A 26,141-nucleotide genomic window follows, 5' to 3' on the forward strand; every position below is an offset into this window, starting at 1 on the left:
TGCTTCAGAAAGACTACTATAGTTTATATAAGTAAGCTGCTGTGTAGCCATGGGGGCAGCCATTCAAAGGAGAAAAGGCACAGGTTACTTAGCAGATAACAGATAAACCCCCCTTATATGGGGCTTATCTACTAGTTATCTGCTATGTAACCTGTGCCTTTTCTCCTTTTTTCCAGCTTGAATGGCTGCCCCCATGGCTACACAGCAGCTTATTTATAAACTATAGTAGTCCTTCTGAGGCAAACACACCAGTTGTAGCAATGCAGGGCAACAGTACATTATATTGTAATTACTTTTATACACTTTCATTTTTTGGTGTTACTGTTCCTTTAACGCCTCCCAGGAGTAGGTGTTACTAAACAACATTGCAGCTGGTGATTGTCTGTGCTGACAAGATGGAGTTTGCAGTGGGATTTTTTCAAGTATGTGATTGCCCTAGAGTGATGCATGTATGTATGTATGTATGTATAACTTTATTTATAAAGTGCCACAAGGGTACGCAGCGCTGTACAATCTTACAGAATACAAAATTACACACAGGGAGGACAAGTGATATAATAAATAAATACAGTAAATATATATATATATATATATAAGTGCCATGTGGTATGAGACACAGTGGGAAAGAGGTCCCTGCCCCGCAGAGCTTACAATCTAAGTATCCTCCAGTTTTCAGGGAAATGGTAATTTTCAGAACAGTAGTTTTCAGAAAGTAACTGCTACGTGCATAATAGTGTGTGCTAATACCGCGTGTATATTGCATGGTTTACATTTTTGCTTAAAAATATGTCATTGCAACATAAATAATGATAATAACATAGCTTCTTAATTCAGACAAGTGTCCTTTTAGTGAATTGATCATTAACTCGCAAAATATAAGAAGTGATAATATTTTTAAGGCATGCTTTAAATATCACTCTTTTTTTGGACTTTAGTGAATCGGCCCCCTTGTCTCTTATGCTCCTAATCCTCTGCATACCTGCCTACCATAGCTAATTCCCTCCAAAATTGCATGTATATATATATAATATATATATATATTAGTGTGTGTATATATATATATATACACATAAATATATTGCTGAAGGCTTAGGCACACACACTATGAGACTTTGACCTAGGTGCAAATCAGAAATATAATACAAAATTGGAAAAATGCTGATGCACATCAGGAATTTCTACAGAAATTCTTGGTGTGCATAAGCAATATTCCAATTTTATATATATAAGCGTAGATATTATTTATTAACACATATTTAAAAAAAACAACATATTCCATAGGGTTGTACAATAAATGGGTGCAATCATTAAACATACAAACAAGCATACATAACAACCAGTAACCAATACAATAGGTAAAGAGCGCCCTTAAGAGCTCATCTTAAGAAGTTCACATAATGTATCCCTATCAACAGGAAGCACATATAGCTAGTGCAAAAAATGCACATGAAAATTTGGCCACGCTACGCGGAGCATTTGTTTTTGTCCCTCTCTCCATTCTCAAAATGTTGGTAAGTAAGTTATTTATTACAAAAAGACTGACCACGTTGTTTACACTGGAGAACAGGTGCTTAAGAGTAATGTATATAGGGGGACCATATAATAAACTCTCTAATGGTTTACTTACTAGTAGGTCCTTCCAGCAGACATGAGGGCATCCATTCCATTTAGAAAAAAGGGAGTTCCATCTAAATATTTGAAAAGGGTTTTTTTACAGTGAGAGCTGTGAAGTTGTGCAATTCTTCCCCAGAATCAGTTGTACTGGCAGATACATTAGATAGCTTCAAGAAGGAGTTTGATGGCTTTTTATTGAATGTGAAAATACAGGCTTATTGAAAATGGCTCTTAGTACAAAGCTAAACCAGGGACAGGTCTAATTGCCACCTTGGAGTCAGGAAAGCATTTTTCCCTCTAAGGCAAATTAGAAAGGCTTTAGGTGTTTTTTGCCTTCCTCTGGATCAACTAGTAGTTAGGTTTTATATAAACATAAAAGGGTTGATTCACTAAAGTGCGTTAAAACGAGCGATATTTATAGCATGTGTTAAAAATGTTATGGCGTCTAATTTTTTGTGTCAACGCGCGATTCACAAAAAGGATATTTGCGTTAATTTAGACGCGATGCTGTCACAAAGACTATTTTGGTGCAGTATTTGACGCAACGCGCGCTAATTAACGCACGTGTGCTACTTTTCTTAATTCATTCTTAATGAGTTTAAATTTTCAGCAGTTTTGCAAATTTTTTAGCAAAGCGACACGGGACAGATTCACTCATCACTATGCATGACTTGAGGGTGGGCTTTGTAAGCAGTTTATCTGTGTTCTTGATGGCTTTTGTAAACCTGACTGTTAGAGAGGTCTTGTTCCAATACTGTCCAATGGTGTTCTATATATGCTGCAATGCTTAAACCAAGTAATAAACACAGTAAATATTGTGTTTTAAAACCAACGCCTATGCTTTTATTAATAGCTTTTATTTATTAGCTACTTCTTGTATCATACCTTTTAATACAAATAATAACAACAATAGTTATTTTTAGTAAAATCGCTGAGGGTAATATATTACCTTATCTAAAATTATATATGTACATTCAAAAACTCATGTCCAAATAAATATATTCTTTCAATTTAAGTCCTGTGAGTGTGGTATCTTCTTTCAAGATTATATATATACAGTGTATATATATATATATATATATATATATATATATATATTCTGCTTTTCCATCTACATATAATCCTGTTGTGCCATTAACTTTTCTGGCATATAACAGCTCACTAGAGCGCAAATGAGTGTTAAAAATGTTTCTAGGAAGAGAATGTAGGTGACACCAGTTTTGTCATTAATTTCTGTTCCAGGAACAGCAAGAGCTGAATCTCCTGCAGGGTCACTGCAGCCTAACTGGGGCATGTTGATTTGGCCCTAGGATGTATGTTTATCCAGATTCATTAAAATAGATTTTGAGAGCAAGCTGGAAACTATTTTAAATCAGTACAACTGCACATTTGTAAGCTAATATAGCTTCCATAGCTTCCATTTCAATTCAGAGACTATTTATGCCTTGTAAAAGAAAGTCTATTGAGATTTTATTTTTTAAATGGGAGGCTACTTATATTAAGTTACATACTTAGAAAGGCAAGAATATTACAGGTTAAGCATTATTCTTGTTCGTGTCTGACTAGAGATGTTAAGTGACCTCCATCCTATTGTAAAAATTAGGTAAATAATACTTTACACGTTTTACATTCCCAAATACAATTTCCAAGTGTATGCATACATATGCATACCCTGCGACCCAGCAAGTCTAACTTTTCTAACTAATTTGCAGAGTAGAGGCAGCACTAAATTATTTTTTTTGAGTAGGACCATGCTTAGTAGATATAGAGATGAAGTGATTCATTTTTATCTTACAAATACTTGAACACCAGGAACTGTTTTGAACAATTTAGAATACTTAACACAGCTATATAGGTAACATGCTTCTAAAACTGCTTAGCCAGGATGATTTGAAAGTACAGTACAGCTATGGAAGTCAGTGTGTCATAAATATACCTGCAAGCAATGCTGAGATTATTGGATTTGATTTTTTCTGCCTGTGTTTTTTCATTGTATATCCACCTCATTGTTTATTTAACTTTAATTAAAAATGTGCAACAGGACCAGTTATACATAGAAAGTTGCCTTAAACAAGTAAATAAAGATAATGATTATATCAAACTCTCTCAGAAATTTTATCCACACTTGGGTTCACATAAGAAGAGTATATGATTATTATTATCCTTTATAGATATATTACTGACATATTTAGCATTGCTTTGCAAAGATTAATCATCGTTTACCACTATCTTTGGTGTTTTCTGTCCATAATTTATATGCAGCTGACTGGGGACAATTTTGTATCTATTCTTGTAGATAAGTCTTTATTTTTTGAAAAGGCAGCAATCTTCTACTACAGTAGAAACATACTGTGAGAGACATTGACCTAGTAGCCAGTGAACATTGGATGCTGAGCTGTGTATTATAGATATACTGACAGAATACTCTCTATTTTTTTGTGGAATTTTAGCAAAAATTACAGTTTAATGGTACTGAGGACTCAGAATCAAGGCTATCTCAAGCAAAATTTACAGAACAGATCACCTTACATTAGATTAAACTACTAATGAAATGTTCATTAATCCTCTTGACACAGCACGCTGCCTTGTATAATCTCCAACTTTTTAAATCATATTAATACCACTGCCAAAGCCTCATATGATTATCTTTGCCATACCACTAAAATCTGTACTCTGTACTTTGCTCAACCTTATGAACTTGTACTAAGAGCTATCTCCCATAACCGTGTATGCCCTGTATGTACTTGCTAAAAAGCCATCCAACCTCTTCTTGAAGCTATCCAATGTATCAGCCAGTACGACTGATTCATGGAGGAAATTCCACAACTACACAGCTCTCACAGTAAAAAACCCTTTCTGAATATTCAGATGAAACCTCCTTTCTTCTAACTGGAACGGGTACCCTCATGTGTGCTGGAAGGATCTAATGGTAAATAAAGCATTAGAGAAATTATAATATGACCCCCTCATATATTTAAACATAGTTAGCATAACATAACAATCCCAACTCGGCCAGTCTTTCTTCATAACTGAGACTTTCCATATCCTTTACCAGCTTAGTTGCCCTTCTCTGGACCCTCTCTAATTCAATAATGTCCCGTTTGAGCACTGGAGATCAAACGGCATATTCTAGATGGGGCCTTACCAGCACTTTGTAAAGGGGAAGAATAACCCCCTCCTCCCGTGGATCTATACCACTTTTAATACAGCTCAAAACCTTGTTTGCCATTGCAGCTGCTGCCTGGCATTGCTTGCTAGAGCCAAGTTTATTATCTATAAGGACTCCAAAATCCTTCTCCACTGTGAATTTTCCTAGTGCAGTCGCATTAGGGCTCTGGCACACGGGGAGATTAGTTACCCACGACAAATCTCCCTGTTCAGTGAAATCGCGCCGCCGCGTATGCCATCCCACTGGCAATTTACATTTTCAGCGGTGGGATGGCATTTCGGGGAGATTAGTCGCCCGCGAACAGGGAGATTTGTCGCGGGCGACTAATCTCCCCGTGTGCCAGAGCCCTTAAGGGTTTAAGTAGCTTGTATTTTTTTACATCCCAGGTGCATGACCTTACAATTATAGACTTAAAATTTTATCTGCCACTTAACCGCCCAGTTTGCTAAGATCATGTTGCAAGGATGCCACACCCTGAATGGAATTAATTGGGCTGCAGAGTTTTGTATCATCTGCAAACACTGACACATTACTTATAATACCCTCCCCATAGTCATTAATGAACAAGTTAAATAAAAGTGGACCCAACTCAGAACCCTGAGAGAACTTTACTCTGAGTAGAGAATGTACCTGATCCTGTAGCCAGTTTCCTATCCATGTTCAAACTAGTGATGAGTGAATTTTTTCGCCAGGCATGGATTTGCAGCGAATTTCCACATTTTGCCATTGGTGAATTGTTTCGCGAAACTTCTGTGAAAATTTGGCAGGAGAAAATTCGTTGCACGGAATTTTTTTTTGTTGCACGTCAAATTGGGCACGGCCGCATCAAAAAGGGCGCGGTTGCAGCAAAATTGGGTGCGGTAGCTTCAAAATAAGGTCACTGCAATAAATGCTTTGGCAAAATCTAAATAGGTCACATCTACTGCACCCCCACTGTCCAGCTTCTTCCTAACCTCATCATAAAAAGCAATTCAATTTGTCTGGCATGACCTGTCCTTCATAAAGCCATGCTGATTACTGCTCATAATGCCATTCTGTTCAATTATTTTCCAATTTTAAGGGAATTGTTCAGTGCAAAAATGAAGCTGGGTTCACAATAAAAAAAATCAGCATAGCCAAAAATGTAGTCTATAAAGGCTGGAATGAATAGATAATGTAATAGCCAGAACACTACTTTCTCCTTTGCAACTCTTCAACCTAAAAGTACTAATCTCTGCTGCATGCTGGATAATGCACAGAGCTTGTCAGGTAAATTAGGTGTTGCATGTACTGAAAATTATGATTTAATCGGTATCACTGAGACCTGGTGGGATGAAACATGCAACTGGGCTGTGCATTTAAATGGTTACACCCTTTTTAGAAGGGACAGAGAGCTTAAAAAGGGTGGAGTGGTTTGTCTTTATGTAAAGACAGATTTAAAACCATGTGCTAAAGAAATTACTAGGAATTACTAGGAACAGTGTGGAATCCCTTTGGGTAGAGATTTCAGCTTGGCTAAAGGTTACAAAGAAAATTATAAGTGAGGAGGATGAGTCTCAGCTATTATTGCTTCACAACTGGGTCAAGTTGTTATTATGGGACTTTAATTATCAGGACATTGACTGGAGTAATGGGGTGGCTAAGTCTGAAAAAGCTAGTAGGTTTGTAAATATGCTAAATGACAACTTTTTGTTTCAGGCAGTTCAAGGACCTGGACCAAGGAATTATTCTTTATTGGACCTGGTAATATCTAATAATACTGAACTCATCTCTAACCTTTGTGTGGGTGAGCATTTAGGGAACAGTGATCACAACATGCTGATAAAGACAGCTCTATAAGGGAGTAACGAAAACATTTAGACAATTAGACATTTCAGATTTGCAGACTTTGCCAGTATAAGGGCATCTCGGCAATGTGTCAACTGGGAAAGGCTTTTCACAGAGTTAAACACAGAAGGAAAAAAAAATCCTTTCCAAATGTTTAAACCAAACCTTCTTACTTCTAATCAGAGTGTGTGCCATTGTGTCAGTTGGAAGGACCTACTGGTAAATAAAGCATTAGAGAGATTATATATATATATATACTGTATATACATAGTTATCAGCGCCTCTTCTACAGTGTAAACAAACCCAACTTGGCCAGTCTTTCTTCATAACTGAGACTTCCCATACCCTTTACCAGCTTAGTTGCCCTTCTCTTGACCCTTTCTAATTCAGTAATGTCCACGAGTAATGGAGCCCAAAATTGAACGGCATATTCTAGATGGGGCCTTACCAGCACTCTTTAGAGGGGAAGAATAACCCCTCTCCTCCAGTGAATCTATACCACTTTAAATACAGCTTGTTTTCCCTTGCAGCTACAGCCACGTGTATTATGTATAAGGACTCCAAGGTCCTTCTCCATTATGGATTTGCCTAGTGCAGTCCCATTAAGGGTATAAGTGGCTTGCATATTTTTACATCCCAGGTGCATGACCTTACATTTATCCGCATTAAATCGTATCTGCCACTTTGTTGCCCAGATTGCCAGTTGGTCAAGATCCTGAATTGACTGGAGAGTTTTGTGTCATCTGCACTGATACGTTACTTATAATACCCTCCCCTAAGTCATTAATGAAAAAGTTAAACAGAAGTGGACCCAGTACAGAACCCTGAGGGACCCCACTGAGAACCCTACTCCAAGTAGAGAATGTACCATTAACAACCACCGTCTGTACCTAATCCTGTAGCCAGTTTTCTATCCATGTGCAAATGACTTCACTAAGACCAATAGCCCTTAGTTTAGAAAGCAGTCGTTTGTGGGGAACGGTATCAAATGCTTTGGCAAAATCCAAATAGATCACATCTATTGCATCCCCACTGTCCAGCTTTTTACTAACCTTATCTTAAAATGTAGCTACATTTGTCCGACATGAAGCCATGCTGATTACTATTCATAATGCAATTCTCCAGAACATAATTTTGTATGTGATGCCTTAACAAGCCTTTAAATAAGTTTACCAGGACTGATGTCAAACTTACTGGCCTATAATTGCCAGGCTGAGATCTTAATCCCCTTTTAAATATAGGAATGGCATTAGCTTTCCTCCAATCCATAGGTACCATACCTGATGAAAATGAGTCTGAGAATATCAGAAACAGACCATTGTAAAATTGAACCTAGCTCTCTCAGTATCCTGGGGTGTATTCTATCTAGCCCTGGTGCCTTGTTCACATTGATCTTGAGTAAACCTTCATGCACTATATCCTCTGCCAACCACTGACTAGTTTGACCTGAGCCAATAGTGCAGCTATTCGGTGGGTCTTGGCACTCTGGCTCCTATACTGTATACAATGAAGAAAAGAACTGGTTTAGCACATTTATCTTCTCTGTGCCTGGTGTAACCATATTGTTACTATAAATCAATGGGGCCACACTCTCAACCTGCGTCTGGGGTTAGTTTTAGCCTCTGCCGCAATTCGCTCCTCATTTTCTATCTTTGCCTTCCGGATTTCTGTTCAACACTTGTTATAGTGTTAATATACATTAAATGCTGCTTCTGTCCCCTCTGACTTATAATTCTTAAAAGCTTTCCTTTTTTCACTATTAACTACTTTTTAATGGGATAAATTGAAAACAGTAATGATTAAATATAATTTTAAACAACAACCATTTCTGTTCTGTGTTTCTGTATACAGCTCGGTATATTCCCCTTGTAAAGCAGGAAAGGCATAGCAAAGCAAAACCTTTATGGTTGAGTGATAGTGTTGAGGTTGGTAAGAAAAAACATGCTTTTTAAAGAGTTAATCTCAAGCTGCAGGCATACCTTCAGTTCTCTCAATAGTGCCCTTAAGTCTTCCCATATTTCACCTGTTCATATGATCAGAAGCCAAACAGGAAGAAAAAATGCTGAGCTCTGTAAAGAAAGTTCCCATAATGCCTCGCTCCTGCACCAAGACCAGTGTACATGCTCAGTTTGTAATACTATAAGGAAGCTTCCTGCTGATTGGCTCAGATCCACATTCCCAAGGGGGGGGAGTGAGTTCTTAGCATTCTTGAGGGAGGGGGAGCAGGAGAGGGGAGAGAGGAGAGAGCTGCATGTCCCTGGCAGAGGGAAACAGACACAACAAACCTTTTGACAGAGAACTCAGCGCAGTGTTCCTGTAAGTGCTTATGGCTGCATTTACATAGACCTTTCTGATAAGACTTACTTAGTTTTTACCTTTCTTTCTCCTTTAAAGCAAATAAAGCATGTAAAAAAGCTATCAGGCAAGCATAAATAGAGATGGAAAGGGGTATAGTAAAAAAAATGAAATAAAAAGGGGTTGGGCCCTTATTATCACAGGGGGTCAGTTGGTTGATGAGAACAGGGAAAAAGCAGACATTTCGAGAAGCCAACTAACCAAGGCTTTCCTTTTAATAGACCCAATTCTAGTAATATAACTACTGATGCATGGGTCACTTAGGAGGAAATTCAAAAGAGAGTTGAACATGTAAAGGTAAAGAAAGGTCCAGGACTAAATGCTATTCATCCCAGGGTATTAAATGAGCTTGTGATTGCTAAACCTCTTCACTTAATTTTTCAGGATTCATTGAGGTCTGGCATGGTGCCGAGAGACTTGCGAATTGCTAATGTGGCGCTGTTTTTTAAAAAAGGATCCCGTTTTCAGCATAAAAACTATAGGCCTGTTAGTCTGACATCAATAGGAACGCTTTTGGAAGGGGATGGGATACTTGAATACATTGCAAATCACAATACTATAAGTTTGTGCCAGCATGGTTTTATGCGTAACAGATCTTGCCATTTTTAATTTAGTTGCCATTTATGAGGAGGTGAGCAGGAATCTCAATGCTGGAATGGCAGTGGATGTCATCTACTTAGACTTTGCTAAAGCATTTGATATAGTACCTCATATAAAGTTAATGATAAACTTGAGGAATATTGGCCTAGAATATAATCTTTGTAATTGAATAGAAATCTGTCTGAAGGATAGATTACAAAGAGTGGTGGAACATTTTATAATTGGACCAGTGTTGTTAGTGGAGTACCGCAGGGGTCAGTCCTTGGTCCTTTGCTTTTTAATTTGTTTATTAATGACCTGGAGGTGGGCATAGAAAGTACTGTTTCTGTTTTTGCTGACAATACTAAATTGTGCAAAACTATAAGTTCTATGCAGGATGCTGCCACTTTGCAGAGTGATTTAATTAAATTGGAAAACTGGCAGCAAAATGGAAAATTTTTGTATATAACAAGTTGTCTAATTCCAAGCAGTGTCATCTGGGGCTACTAAAGCAAATAAAGTGCTGTCTTGTATAAAAAAGGGATGAAAATATAATTTTGCCTCTTTATAATGTAGGTCCCTGGTAAGGCCTCACCTTGAGTATACAGTGCAGTTTCTGGCTCCAGTCCTTAAGAAGGATATTAATGAGCTGGAGAGAGTGCAGAGACGTGCAACTAAACTGGTTAAGGGGATGGAAGATTTAAACTATGAGGTGAGACTGTCGAGGTTGGGTTTGTTTTCTCTGGAAAAAAGGGGCTTGCGAGGGGACATGATTACTCTGTACAAGTACATTAGAGGGGATTATAGGCAGATGGGGGATGTTCTTTTTTCCCATAACAAGGATTAGCACACCAGAGGCCACCCCTTTATATTAAAGGAACGGCACCTTCATTTCAAGCAGCATAGGTGTTTTTTTATGGTGAGGGCAGTGAGTTTGTTGAATGCCCTTCCTAGTGATGTGGTAATGGCAGATTCTGTTAATGCCTTTAAGAGGGGCCTGGATGAGTTCTTGAACAAGCGCAGTATCCAACACTAACCAATCAGTGACTTGAGGGGGGACCATGTGGGACAAAACTGTTTGTTTTTGAATCTGACTTGTGTGCTAAGGATCAAAAGCAAACTAACTGAACAGTATGTCCCATGTGGCCCCCCTCAAGTCTCCCACTAAGAGGTTAGAGAGCTGAAAGGAGGAAGTAGTGTTCTGGCTATTATGTTAGAGGACCACTCACTACAATCTTTATTGATTACAATTTGGCTAACTAACTATATTAGAAACATTTTTTTGTTTTGCACAGCCTGTCTCTTTATCCAGTTTTATTTTTATACTAAACTGTTCCTTTAAAAGAGAGGGAAAGGTAAAAATCACTGGGGGGTGCCAGATGTTAGGCACCCCCATTGAATGTAATTGTTTACCTTTTACCCTGGGCTGGTGCTCCTGTTGGAAGGAATCCACACCAGCACTGGGTACCTGCAGTGAGTGTTTCCTCTTCCTTCTAAATCCTGGGACCGGCACACGTAATTTTTCAGGATTCATTGAGGTCTGGCATGGTGCCAAGAGACTTACGAATTGCTAGGACCCCCAGAGGCAGGTAACTGTCTGAGTAGCTCCACACAGAATTCGAAACCCTGTAAGTCTTGACAGGTTATAGTTTTTCCACTAAAAAAAGTTACTTCAAAGCAGATGGATTATAACCTATGGTATTTTAGCCCATTACAAACACTTTCTTTCCAAAGCAAGATAGAATCTGAATATTACAAAAAAACACTTTATTTTTTATAGTACAGGTGCTTGCAAAACTGCAGTTTTAAAAACAGAGATTTGCTGAGTGTAGCTTTTGTGCCCTCCTTTTTCTGTTTGAAAAATGTATTTCTTTTCTTGAGTCATCAGTAAGGGAAAACATATCAATTACTATTGCTTGCCCTCATTTTATTTGGGTGTTTCATCTTAATGTTCTAAATCTGTTTCATTTTGAGGGCAAAATAATATGTTTGCTTCAAAAACCATTAACCAATCATTCCTAGAAAAATCTTTAGACTATAAGAGGATTTCCAGCAGTACAGATGTTATGCTGTTCTAAACGAAATAATGTATGTGTTTAAATATAACTAATAACCCTTTACACACATGCAGTTGGAGCCACATGATGCCTAGCCACAAATTTTTCTCATTATCTAGAAATGTGAACTACATTGTTAGGGCTCTTTTTTTGGCAATGTAGATTCTACATTTTGGTTGTTAAAGGGTTAAAAGTAATACAAGTGCTAGCATAGCATCTTTCTTATCTGAACATTTATCTTTCTCTTTTCTGCTGTAGATAATGATCTTCATTTTTTGTCTTGGATTTATCACCCTGTGGATTAATATTTTAAGGAGTGAATAAAAATATCCAGGTATTTAAACATGGAGCTGGCTGCCTATTGTCTGCTGTATTGATTAATCCTTTACTAATCATCCACTGCAGTGCCCGAGTCTTTGTGTAATGATTTCATTTACTAAATGAACTAGGATTAAAAAACCTGAACTCTACATAGATCTGCATTATGGCACACTTATTTCACTAGGATAGTTTTAAATGATTACATATATATATATTGTATATGGTTTGAAAAATGTATATGGAAGTAGACTTTTTTGAACATTTTGTGCTCTTTCACTATTAGGGGAATTACTTGGGGAAAACTTTTATTTTGCTTAGGAAAAATATTTCAGATTTTTAAGTTTTTTATGTACTTCTACTTCTGGAAAAGATTTAGAGCTCTAAATATAAAAAAAAGACAAAAAAATTTAATTTTTTATAATATAGTGATTTGTAGCAAAAACAGAAACAGTATATTATGCATGAAAATCCAACTGATTTGGAAAGCCTCATATCTCCCGAACGTGGTAATAACAGTTATGTATAATTTTATGGGGATTTCTGATCTATATTTTAAAAACTCCCAGTAATACATTACCATAGGTTTAAAGCACCACAGCAAAAATTGATATATTTTAGATTCCAAAGCCAAAAAATCCTGTAACAGTAGTTTTACCCCAGGAAGCCATATATAATTTTTTAGAAAGTGCACTAAAATCCGAATCCAAAATGTGTATCTATACCTTTCGAAAACCCTACACTACACTGATGAGCCCCAAGAAGGGCGAAACCGGTCTGTAGTTGGGAATCTGATCAGCTATTATCCTGGCTTTTGCATTGAAAACCCAGTGGGTGAGCTGTAGCCTATAGGATAAACTCATGTAAATGGGACAAGCCCAACTTTTAAATTATGTATGCGAGGGGTCCCCCAAACAGTTTGATGTCAATTGTGCATAGGATCACCAAAGTATCTTGGCATGTAGAAACTCCAAAATGATATTATTGTATACAAATTTTCCTGGAGGACAAAATAAAAACACATTTATGGGTTTATTTATCAATTTTAAAATGTTTTACTAATTTGAATAACTCACATTTTAAAAAAGACTTGAATGTTTGCTGATGTATTAAAAACCCCTAATATGAAAAACTTGTTTGAATAAAAAACTTGAATACAATTGTGAGTTTACAAAATAAAAAAAACTCGAATTGAAAATATGGCTTTATTTGGCCTAGGACAACTCCCATTGACTAAAACTTGCAAGCTTTACATGCTTTTACATTTGAGTTTTCAGATTTTTTGCATTTAATAAATATCGAACATTCCACTTTTTGAACCATAATTCAAATATTGGGAGTTTTAGCACAAAAAACCTTGAATTGTGAGAAAAATTGCATTTGAACATTGATAAATCACCCCTTACCTGTATTTTATGTGGGTAACATTGCAAAAAAAAAAAATACATTAACACCAAAAATCCATATATTTTTGGAAATTACACATTGTCGTAAATCCACAATGGGTAATCAAATCTTTCCACCACAAAGCTTACACTTTAAATAGTCTTAGCTACTAAATGAAAATCACCTCAAAGCTTACAATATTCAGAATCATACCTCCCAAGCCATTAGATTCCAAATGAAAACATCAAAAATATGAATGCCAGGGGTCCACCGCACACTTTCATGCCCAATAAGAAATTAGTTCATACAATTTGTTCTGGAGGTCCCCACCTACTGAAAAATTAGCACATTTTACTGTATTTTATGTGTAAAGCCACAAAAAGTATTTTTAACCCAAAAAAAATATAACATGGAAAATACACATTCAAGCAAATCCAAAGTTGGTAGCTGAAAACTTTGCAGCATTTTATTTCCCACATGTTATTAGTTCCAAGATAAAACATTATAAATATGATAGCCAGTGGTACACCAAACAGTTTTATGGCCATTGTGCATATGAACACCAAAATATCTGCCATGCAGGATCCAGTGGCGTCTCAGCGGTCCTTGTCTCCCCCTCCAAGCTTCGTTCTTTTGTGTCAGAGAGTGTTGAAGGAGGGCTGCATCGCTAGTGCAGAACAATTGCACTTTCTAGCACCTTGTCTCCCATATGTCATGAGGTTCCAAGATAAAACATCCTTAATATGAATGCCAGGGGTCCACCAAACAATTTGATGTCCATTGTGCATAGAATCACCAAAGTATCTGGCATGTAGAGACCCCAAAATGAAATGAATACCAATGGTCCTGGAGGTCACTTCAGCTGCTAAAAGAAAAACTGAAATACTGAATTTTATGTGGGTTTTACTTTAGTAAAACCCCAGAACACCATACCTTTTTGGAAAGTACACAATCCAATTAAACTATTAGGGCTCTGGCACACGGGGAGATTAGTCGCCCGCGACAAAACTCCCTGTTCGCGGGTGACTAATCTCCCCGAGTTGCCATCACCTGCCATCCCACCGGCGAAAATGTAAGTCGCCAGTAGGATGGCACACGCGGCGGCGTGATTTCGGGAAATCGCTGAAGTTGCCTTCCCGAAATCGCGCCGCCGCGTGTGCCATCCCACCGGCGACTTACATTTTCACCGGTGGGATGGCAGATGATGGCAACTCGGGGAATTTTGCCGCGGGCGACTAATCTCCCCGTGTGCCAGAGCCCTTAAACTGTTTGAAGCTAGGTGTGCATAGATTTACCAAACTGTGAGGCATGTGGAACCCCCTAAATGAAATTATGCATAGGAATATTTGTTTCTGACACTCTAGCTGCTACAAAATGAGCACCCTGTATGCATATTATGTCATCCAACTCCCTAACAGCACAAATATCCTAGGAAACCATATATTTTCAGAAAGTAAATATTCTGTTAAATACAAAATTAAATTGAATACAAAAAGTAAATTTGTTTTTCTACTGCAAACTACCAAACTGCAAGTAATGCTAAACATAACGGTATTTATAACATTTTTGAAAATTACCGCTTGGATTTTACCCCCATCATATGCCCTACATTTTGTTACGAACTAGGAAAAAACATCCTAAATATGAACACTAGAGATCTACTGAACAGTTTGATGTCCAATATACAAATATTTATCAAACTATGTGGTATGCAGAGGCACCCAAATAAAATTTGTGTGTAAATGATCAGTGTGTGTTTTATACAGAGACCCTAAAAAAACATAGGGTTAATTCACTAAAGTGCGTTAAAACGTGCGCTTCTTATAGCATGCGGTAAAAATTTTATTGTGTCTAATTTTTTGCGTTTTAACGCACAATTCACTAAAAGTATATTTGCTTTAATTAAGACGCAATGCTGTCCAATGAACTACATGAACTACAAATGCAGAAGTGCTAGAGCATCTGGGTAATAGTGACTATAATATTATTTCATTTAATATTTGTTTAAAAAATGAAAACATTGGTTCAAAGATTGTAAATGTCAGGAAAGCAAACTTTAGCACCTAAAAACATTACTTCAGCCAAAAGATTTGGACAGGAGGTTTTCAGCTAAAAATAGAGAACAGAAATAATTCTTAAATTATTCCTATTCTCAATGTATTCCCTTATGGCAGCAAATAAAAAGTCAGATGTAAAGAAGTTATTAGGAATAAAGAAGAAAGCATTTAGGAAATATGAGTCAGAGGGGTCAGACCAGTGGCATAACTATAGAGGAGGCAGATCCTGTGGCTATACAGGTGACCTGGGGGGTGCAGAGGGCCTGAGCCCACAAAGCCATATACACATGGCTTTTGGATATAGCAACGTTTCAGGCCTAACCTGGCCTTTTTGCAAGCTTGAGAAAAGGCCAGGTTAGGCCTGAAATGTCGCTATATCCAAAAACCATGTAAAGACTTTTTTAATGGAGACATTAAGGTGCTGTATGCTGTTTTTCTATATGGCAATTGGAATGGATTGTGGCCATTGAAGATACGTGCACCTGCTTGTATTGAGAAAGAGAGACATTGGAGCTGAATATATGAACATTGAAGATATATGTATTACACCAGTGTGCCGATAACAGTGCAGGTACCATACATACTACTCTTATCTAAATCTTATAATGTCCTTCTTTAAAATATTATCTTGGAATTTAAGGGGCCTGAATGACAAATTTAAAAGCTTACGTGTGTTTACATACCACCAACCACATATTTTATTACTTTATAAATCCCACTTAAGTGGGAAAAAGTGTTTTTTGTTTTTGTTAAAAAAAAGGCCAACTCTTACCTTTTCCACCTATGCCTGAGGTACCTCAGTCCTTATTAGAATTGGGCTCCCCTTTTAAATGACAGAATTACAGGTCTGCACCTAGATCACTGTTGTTACTTACTGTCATGTTCATTGTGTTTAATACCTTTTTCAGAAGCAGTCTTGCAAATTGCAATGTCATGCTTGGTAACTATGCCACAAATTTTAGTCTATTTTAACTGTATATTAGACCCTATTCTAGACAGAACCTCCACCTCTTTCCACATCATTACTGGCCTAGCAAACTGGGCAAAGGCCCATCACCTGACTGAGGTGTGGAGATGAAAAAATCAGCTGAAGCTACACTATTTGTGTTACTCCTCTACATATCACACACTTTCCAGGATAGACCTGGCCTTTGTCTCAGTTGATCTTTTGGAAAAAGTTAAGACAACTGAAAACCAATTTAGGGAACACTAAGGCCATTCCGTACTAATGCTGTCACTAACACTTCTCACACTCAATTGGAATTGTCTGGGATGCCTTCAAAGAGCACAGTAGGGGGTTTTCATTGCTGCAATAGTTAAAAGTTAAGTACAAGTGTAAGAAAGAGACCAAGACCTTGTGTAACAATTGAGCAAACAAACACTACGGGGCTGATTTACTAATCCATGAATCCGAATCCGAATGAGAAAAATTTGTATTGGAAAACGAACATTTTGCGACTTTTTCGTATTTTTTGCGATTTTTTCGTCGCCGTTACGACTTTTTCGGAAATTGTAACTATTACGACTTGCGTGAATTGTCGTGACTTTTTCATAGCCATTACGATTTTCGCGAATTGTTGCAACTCTTTCGTATTGAGCGCTCGAAAAAATTTGCGACAATTCGCAAAAAAGTCGCAAAATACAGATCATTACGAAAAAAACGCATTCGGACGCTTTTCGGACATTTGTGGATTAGTAAATGTGCCCCTACATATTTAATAACATTCCATGAGGTGGAACTCCTCAAAATGGAAGCTACTAAAAAGCAAATATTATATACCCAACAAAAAACATTTGCATTTGGTGCTAAAGATAGTAAGCCCCTAGCTTACTTAGCCAAGGCACTACATTGGACTATAGTAATCCCAAGAACTACAGACCACACAAACACGCTAGTCTCAAACCCAACCCAAATAGCAGCAGGCTTTTGAATAATTTTTAAAAAATATTTTTACAAAGACACCTCTAGACAATAATATGACTCAAGAGTTTCTTTACCTAAGCTGCATCCAGTTTCCTACGCTGCCGCATGACCAAATTAAATTTCTTGACTACCCAGTCACAGAATATGAAATCACGCAAGCAATACTTCAAATGCTACCTCAGAAAACCCCAGGCACAGATAGCCTGATGAAGGATTGGCATGTAAAAAATATAAAACTGTTAGTCCCTAGTCTTAAAGGTTTACAATGCAGCATTCAAGGATTTTAACTTAAACCAGGTAAGGGCCTGCTAAAATGTGACTCCTACCACCCTATATCATTGCGGAACAATGAAATGAAAATACTAGCTAAGGTATTATCCAATTGCTTATCCAAAGTCTTATCAACCTTGATTTACATGGATCAGACTTTATGCCATCCAAGATGATGGACATTAATCTGTGAAGGCTATTTATAAACATACAAATCCCACACAACAACCCTGGATCAAGGCTGTCATTAGAAGGGGATTTTCTCTGGGGGGGTATAAAAATGCATAAAATTGGGCCCAATGCTATTGTTCTCCCTAGCAATAGAAGCACTGGCCATTTTAAATAAATCATCCACAAATTACATCATATCTACCTTGCTGCCAGCTAACTGCCCTCTGCAACGTGTGAATAAGTTTAAATACCTTGGAATAACTATAACTTGCAGTAACTCTACAGGAGCTTACCACATTCCTTACCTACTGAGATAAATTGCCCCTGTTCTTAGTGGGTAAAATCAATATCATTAAAGGAAAAGTAACACCAAAAAATAAAGTGTATCACATCAATTTAAAGTATTTAAAAATAATGTACTGTTGCCCTGCAGTGGTAAGAGTTTATATAAACTATAGTTTATAGTAGCCATGGGGGCAGCCATTCAAGCTGGAAAAAAGGAGAAAACTGGTTACATAGCAGATAACAGATGAGCTAAATGGCTGCCCCCATGGCTACACTGCAGCTTATTTATATAAACTATTGCAGTGTTTCTGAAGCAAACAATCTTTTTTTCCAGTGCAGGGCAACAGCACTTTATATTTTAATTACTTTATTTTTGGGTTATACTGTTCCTTTAAAATTATATGTTTATCCAAAATAATGTATAAACTATGCATTTGTAGATATTCCCAGATCCCTAGCTAAATACAAATTTCCTTCTGCCAGGACCACAAAACTCCTACACTCTCACGTAATATTCTTTCTGTTCCTTTTTATGAACTGGGCCTTGCAGCCCAAAACTACCATTTTGATACTAAAAACCCAGCAACTGTGGAGGCTGAAAAACCCAAAATGTTGGAGGTTTTGTACTTTGAATGGATTGAAGGTCTAAAAAATGCATTATACAGAACATATAAGTATCTAAGACCCTTAAACCCAGTACTACCTGCCACAAGGAAAACATGGAATCAAGTCAATTGGTTGATTAGCCCAAACTCTGCAATATCTCACCAAAAACCTAATTTGCTTCAATAATTTACTCCAAACATACCTAACATCACAGTTTAGGCTGAGGTAGGGGTAAGGAGGCTAAAACACTTACTGGGTGAAGGAAAATTTTGTGTAGAATGCAATGATTGCAAATTTACCCCTACAAACATTTAAAATCAGTCATGATTTTAATACCCAATTTCAGAATAGGCCCCTGGTTATTCAACACTAATAACTTGACAATATTCTTCGAAATCCCTCTAATAATAAATTGATAACACGCACCTACTCCATCTTGATGTCCAACGTATATGACCCACTCCTACATGAGTGAAGCTCAAATAGGACCCTATCATCCCAACACTGGATGACTATTATTAGGATATCATGCAATGGCTGCTTATCAGGGCCAGGTACAAACTCATATATAATATTCTACACCAAACATATCTTACACATCTTACACCATTGAAACTATACCATATAAGGGAAACTTGCATCTCCCAATTATTTGAGATGTAACACAAGACTTCATTTGTTCTATGTGAAAAAAAGCACAAATATTTCACAAGCACACACAGACCTCTAATACTGCTAATACTAATTAGTCCAGCCCCTGGGGAGAAGGCACTCCCCTACCACAGAAGATAAGAATTAGGTACTGGCACTCAAGGCAATGCAAGTGGGGGACTAGCCCCTCGTGTCTAATAAGTCAAAAAAGTAAAACAATGTTTGGGGGTGCATGCCCCTTTGTCAGGTGAAAAAAAACCCATAGCAATGCACTGGATGCACACACCATCCTCATCTCTTCATCACTGGAGAAAAACTGATCAACACACACCTAGAACTCCTGGAGTGCCAGCTTGGTTTTAAAAAATATGGGGGCCCTGGCTATCATCTCCTGCGATAATGCTAGCCACCTGATACAATGTACTGTGTAATAACACTTGTCCAATTAGAAAATGCCCTTTTGTAGTCTATTTTGAATTTCTTCCTGAGTCACTTCCTGTGCTTTAATAATTATATTCTTAGAATAGGGTCTTTTAAAAGAAAACCTTTATTAGCCAGTGCCTCAGTTGTGTAGACAGACAAAAATAACAGTTTAGAATCTCTCATTTTATCCTGATCGCTTTGACCAACTGATTTCTCTATGAAAATATGGGCCCCACCTCTTCTTGCTTCATTGTGTTCATTATTTACATATTTAAAAAACAATGTTTGATTCATTTTGCCCCTAGTATAACACCCTTCTCCATCCCTATTTAATCTTGTCACTTCTATCAAACCAAAAAGGTTATATGCAATTTCCATATTTTAATACAAAGGATTTCCATTTAATGCCACTAAACTACAACAAAAAAGAAGTATGGGTCATTTTTATTGCTATTTGATAATATAAGAACATAACCTTATGCTTATTTTCAGAAATCTCTATTTTTGTTGCAGATCATATCTCGTGATTAACTTGAAATGAAATCCAGAAGTATTTCTCTCCAAATCAAAGAGCATCAGACTACAGAGATAAAAGATAAAAAGACATAGGACACCTCATACTTACTCTGGAGTACAATAAGGTATGGGCACAAGTAGGATAAACCCTTATAGCATAGTGTCCTCTGATGAAGAGAGACTGAGGATGACCACAATGCCTGGGGTCAATGGCTTTGGCAATGGAAAAATTCATACTAGAAGGAAATGCAGAAACAGATTTGTAAAGAAGAATGGGCAATGTAATGTTCAATTTGCAAATATGGATGACAAGTCCCAGCGGTACATTGCAGACATGTTTACCACTTGTGTAGATATTCGCTGGAGATACATGCTGATCATCTTCTGTCTCGCATTCCTAGCTTCATGGCTACTCTTTGGATTGATTTTTTGGCTGATTGCTTTTGTTCATGGAGACTTAGAAAATCCATCAGGCGATACAGATTTCAAGCCATGTGTTGTTCAAGTCAATGGCTTCATGGCTGCATTCCTTTTCTCTATTGAGACACAAACTACTATTGGATATGGTTTCCGTTGTGTGACAGAAGAATGTCCTCTAGCAGTTTTCATGGTTGTGTTTCAGTCCATTGTGGGCTGTATAATAGACTCCTTTATGATTGGGGCCATAATGGCAAAAATGGCTAGACCTAAAAAAAGAGCCCAAACATTACTCTTTAGCCACAATGCAGTGATTGCCATGAGAGATGGAAAGCTAAGCTTGATGTGGAGAGTTGGGAATCTTAGGAAGAGCCACATAGTGGAAGCTCATGTAAGGGCTCAGCTTATAAAGCATAGAATTACTGAGGAAGGTGAATATATCCCTCTAGATCAAATAGATATGAATGTAGGATTTGATAAAGGATTGGATCGGATCTTTTTGGTGTCTCCTATTACAATTGTTCATGAAATAGATGAGGAGAGCCCTCTATTTGGGATTAGCAAACAAGATCTTGAGACCTCTGAATTTGAGATAGTTGTCATATTGGAGGGTATGGTGGAAGCTACAGCAATGACAACCCAAGCTCGAAGCTCATATTTAGCTAACGAGATCCTGTGGGGTCACCGGTTTGAACCTGTTCTATTTGAAGAAAGAAACCAATATAGAGTGGACTATTCTCACTTCCATAAAACATATGAAGTTCCATCAACTCCCCGATGCAGTGCCAAGGAATTGGTGGAGAACAAATTCATAATTCCCAGTACCAACTCTTTTTGTTATGAGAATGAGCTGGCCTTTATAAGCCGGGATGAAGATGATGAGGAAGATGAGGATAGCAGCATAGATGAGTTTGACAGACTTCAAGCCTCAGTAGTTTTAGACCAGTATTCATACAGAAGAGAGTCTGAAATATGAGAAAAATTACTATTTTATTACACTAATTTTTAATTTCATCAACCTGTAACACAAGCAGAACAATGCAAGTGCCATAGAAACATTCAAATGATAATATATAGATCTTTTAATGACTTTGTTAAATTACCTATTTTAAACATATATACACCAGCTGACTTAATGAGGTGGATAAAGTTATTACAGCATGTTTGCTATAATTATAAGATACTGAAATACAGATATTATATGGTGTAGAGAAAATATTTTAACTACAGGAAGGGTACAAAAACTACAAAGAAACTCACAGATTAAGCACAAAAATCACAGAGGCTGTCACTCAATAAAGTATTTATTAAATGATAATGAATACCTGTACTAGGGCAATGACAGCCAGTTTCAAGTGTTATGATGAAGTCTTAGTTTGCCAGGTCTCATAACAAAAAGGAAATCTTGTATACAGAAAATGCAATATGAAAACAGCAATAAAAGATGCAAGATTCTAACCCCCTTATGTAATAGAGGTACTAAACTTGCCATTTGTAGTAACCCAGAGCAATTAATAGGATGCTTACTTTTAAACAGGAAACTAGCGAATTTTACTTGTTGATTGCTTACTATGGGTTACTGCATGTGGGCAATTATAGTATCCTGTATTACATAACCCCAATAAGACAGTAAAGTTTCCATACAAACATGGAATTTGTCACTTTTGACAAGTATGTATAATGTTTATGCTGTTCTGTATTATATGTTTTTCATAATTTCCTTAGTCTAAAAGGAAGTGGTAGACTTATAGTACACTTACATGATCTTTGCTAAACTGATTGCCAGTTGTCTTCCATAGTAGTTAACATACCTTAGTGGAAAAAATCCACTCATTTGGCACTAGAGAGCCATTATAAATACACAGGAAAGATGGTGCCTTAGAATTACAGGATTGATCTGTGTAACACAGAAAACAAATCTCTGATCATATTACATAAGGTTCTTTTGAGTAATCATTATGAAAAGCAGAATTTATTAGATTTTATTTACATTTTAATATTTAAAATAGTGAATTTTAACTAACTGTTTCTCCAATGGGGAATGCTCATGTTTTACAGTAATATATATGAATAAAAAAATAAAATATTAAAAAGACACAGTGTACTACTATGTTGAGACTTTCATCAACTCATGAATGTGACTTTCTACTTCACCTCCTGCTGATATAATATAGTTGCTATAGGCACGTAGACAGGTGTGGTATCTGACCAACTGACCCAGATGGATACTGTAGGGGCAATATATGGTAAATTAGCCCCTCTGTCATTCCATTTGTTGAGGCTGACAGTCTAAATAAGTCTAATAAGAACTGCAGGAAGTGATGAGTATATTCTGTCAGTTATGGTGCATTGGGAGATCAAATTTTCAAAAATACCCTATTTATGAACTGAATAATAAAATAATGGTCAGGATCTCCATACATGTACTGAAAATAGTATGAAACAGTTGAATTATTGTGTATGTGTATGGCCAGTTTATTTCTGAAGAATTGTACAATAACACACCACTTATAAATCAATATAGCCTGGGGCTCAGTCCGGAGGGATTGGCACACCATCAGCTCCAGTATAACCACAGAAATTACTGGCACAACACAACGTGTAATGCAGGGGATGCTCATGTGCCATCCCCATATTAATACAGTGCTGACAAACACAGGAATGAATGTATTCAAGAAACAAATGCATTTGCACTCTGTTCTGAAGCAGAAAAATCTGTGCAAAAGACCACAGTTGTGACAAGGATATCAGGCTTAGATTTATTCTTCCTGTTTCCAGTCCTCTATATGGGATCTGGACCACTAGATGTAGAAACCCTAAGGACTTTGTTACTTCCCAAACTACTCTGTGGTGCAACTTTATTTTGCTTGTTCTACATTGAATTTGCCAATCCAATTGCTCTAACATCTGCATTGTATTTTGTGCATATTCCTGTGGATCACTTGTCTTGGACAATAATTCATTTCTGAGTTTTCTGCAAGAACCTTCTGGTCTTTTATTTCTTATATTTGCACACAGTGAGTTGTATCTGCACTACCTCCACCTTGATCCTTTCACTTAGCAAAGTCCCATTCTGTGTGTTAGAATCCATAAACCATGATCTAAAGCAATCCTAGCTTCTGTTTTTCTGCCAAAAAGGGGTTACATATATATTCAGCCAAATCAGAAATGGGTAATTACATCTTTCTACTCCAAACTACTAAAGTGCAAAGCTATGCTAAAGGCAGCAGTTTTTTATGACATTTCTGAAAATCAAATAAAAATATTGCAATTTTACACATTTTATATTTTAAACCAGTTTTTACATTCATGGATAAAACATTCTAAATATGAACGCCAAGGGTTCACTAAACAGTTTTATGCCTAATTTTCATAAATATACCAAAGTATATAACATGTGGAGCCTCAAATAAAAATAGTGCTTATGAATTTTTTTGGCTGTCAATTCATCTTATGAGAACAAAGTACCCTGCCCTGCGTATTGTGTGTCATGAGACCCCCTTACAATACAAAGACCCCTGAAACCCATATACACAGAAGAATGTTTACTTTCCATTCCTGTTGTTGTAAATACATGCACTTGCATAGATACTAAATTACATGCAAAGCAGGGGAGCAGGGAATGTGCATTAAACAACTCCCTCTCCCTTCTGTATACTTGACTACAAGATCGCAATTAGTCCAGTCGTTGGATTAACTTTGTACCTTTATGAATATTAAGATGGAACCTCCTTTCTTCTAATCTGAATGGATTCCCTTGTGTATGCTGGACGGACTTTCTGAAAAAATTTCCATATATGGTCCCCTTTACATATTTATATGTAGCTATCCTATCTTCCTGTAAGTGCCTCTTCTCAAGTTTAAAAGCTTAGCAATCTATTTTACTTGGGGTTGCCTAACATTTACATGTCCTTTAAGGAAACATTCATGTAATATATCAGGTGTCAGCCATTGACTTGAGTTAAGCCATTTGTGTTCCTATCGAGTGGGTAATGTACTGCAGTGCTGTCCAACTTCTGTGGTACCGGGGGCCTGCCCTATGCTGCCTCTGTGTTCCATACTCTGCATGTGAACAATGCAGGGGGTGAACAATGTCCTTGTAAAGACTTAAGCTGTCCTTGCTAGCTGTCCTGTCTTACTCTAACTCCTAGAGTGAGCTAATTACCACCTTCTACCTCGCTATCTAGCCTAGCAAGGAATGGGTGCCCACCTGGTTTAACTCAGTAGCGTCTGTGTCTCTGCAGATTTTACCAGGCCAAAAGAGGAGGTGCCTCAGCAAGGCACTTATATATGCTCTGCAAGTAGGCTAAGCTCCACCTGCTGGCTGGACCTGCACATTACCATAACTATATACAGTCTTTTATTTTACCTCCTTACACCACAGACAGTTACAAAATGGTAGCTCAAGGTAAAACATGTACAAGGGCAATATATATATATATATATGAATGCAAGAAAAAAAATGTAATCAAAATAACAACAACAAATGAGAAAATATGCCAAATGTTAAGGTCCTGTCTTGCCCTCAGCTTTTCACCTGATTTTTTAAAAATCATTCTGCAGGACTTTTCTACTTACACTAACAGTGCCATTTGTAACCAGTGTGTACCAAGACTACCAGGTCTTCCACAGCCCCTGCCAATAATCTGTCCATTTACTCCCCCACATGCCAAACTCTAGCGCCAGGGAAGCAGCAGACAGTTTGGCACGTAGGGTCTTTGTGACAGATTACTTTATCCATTCTAATAACTGAATCCCCTATAATTACAAACTGGATTCCTTCCTAGAACTTCTCCCACTACTTGTTCTAAAAAAAAAGCTGTCCCTCAGGGTGCTCTGAGGTCATTTGCTTGAGAAGGTCAAATAACTAGTTAGTGTAATATTAGCTCTTGGCTGGAAATAAGGTGAAGCCAGTTAGTGGATAAGGAATAGGCAACCTGAACCAGGTATAACTTGTTAATAGGTTGTTACATGTTATGGTTACAATGAATAAACCTGCATATTTTCCTTCACCAGTTTCTAGTGCGACCTGTCTTTATTTAAAGGTTTTTATGATGTTAATAAGGCCCTGTGCAACTTGCTAATAGCATGTATTTTGCCCAGCTGAGTTAACTTATAACATCATACTGTTGGTAGTTTGCTGGGCAGCAAATTACTCATTTCAAGAAATTTTGGTCTTGAGGGTGATGTTTTAAATGTGTGAGTATTGTTTTATGCATCTAAAACATAGATCACTGTTCAGTTTTTAGATGTTTACTCGTTCATACCAAACTGTGGAAAAGAAATCATTAGCAGGTGTTGAAGTTAGGATAAAAATAAACATCATTTACTTGACATTTCTGTCACATCAGATCTCAGGGCCACATCTCATTGGTGGCACTATGAAGAGTTTCCTGTGCTGACAGCTTTGTGAGATAAACACTCGGGCTATATATGACCCTTATAAGCTTTCAGGGTAGGGTTACAAAATATATAATGTGACTTAAAATATTCAATTTATTGCTGCATTTTGCCCTGTCACCATCATACTCTGCTAA

The 26,141-nt window shown here is 37.2% G+C and overlaps 1 protein-coding gene across 2 annotated transcripts in view; it reads left to right on the forward strand.

The window, feature by feature from the left end:
• Positions 1–23,834, forward strand: part of kcnj12 (potassium inwardly rectifying channel subfamily J member 12) — a 28,866-nt gene extending 5,032 nt beyond the window's left edge. Inside the window, exons 1-2 of one of the 2 annotated variants that reach the window (XM_031893665.1) lie at positions 11,847–11,914; positions 20,185–23,834. In XM_031893665.1, the coding sequence (XP_031749525.1) occupies positions 20,315–21,580 (1,266 nt within the window). In that variant the 5' untranslated portion in view covers positions 11,847–11,914; positions 20,185–20,314 and the 3' untranslated portion in view covers positions 21,581–23,834. Of the gene's footprint in view, positions 1–11,846; positions 11,915–20,184 lie in introns of those variants that run through there. The other variant, XM_012971170.3, reaches the window with a different exon arrangement.
• Positions 23,835–26,141: the final 2,307 nt, after the last annotated feature.

The sequence above is a fragment of the Xenopus tropicalis genome, chromosome 9 (genome assembly GCF_000004195.4).
Source record: "Xenopus tropicalis strain Nigerian chromosome 9, UCB_Xtro_10.0, whole genome shotgun sequence".
In the NCBI taxonomy this organism is placed as follows: domain Eukaryota; kingdom Metazoa; phylum Chordata; class Amphibia; order Anura; family Pipidae; genus Xenopus; species Xenopus tropicalis.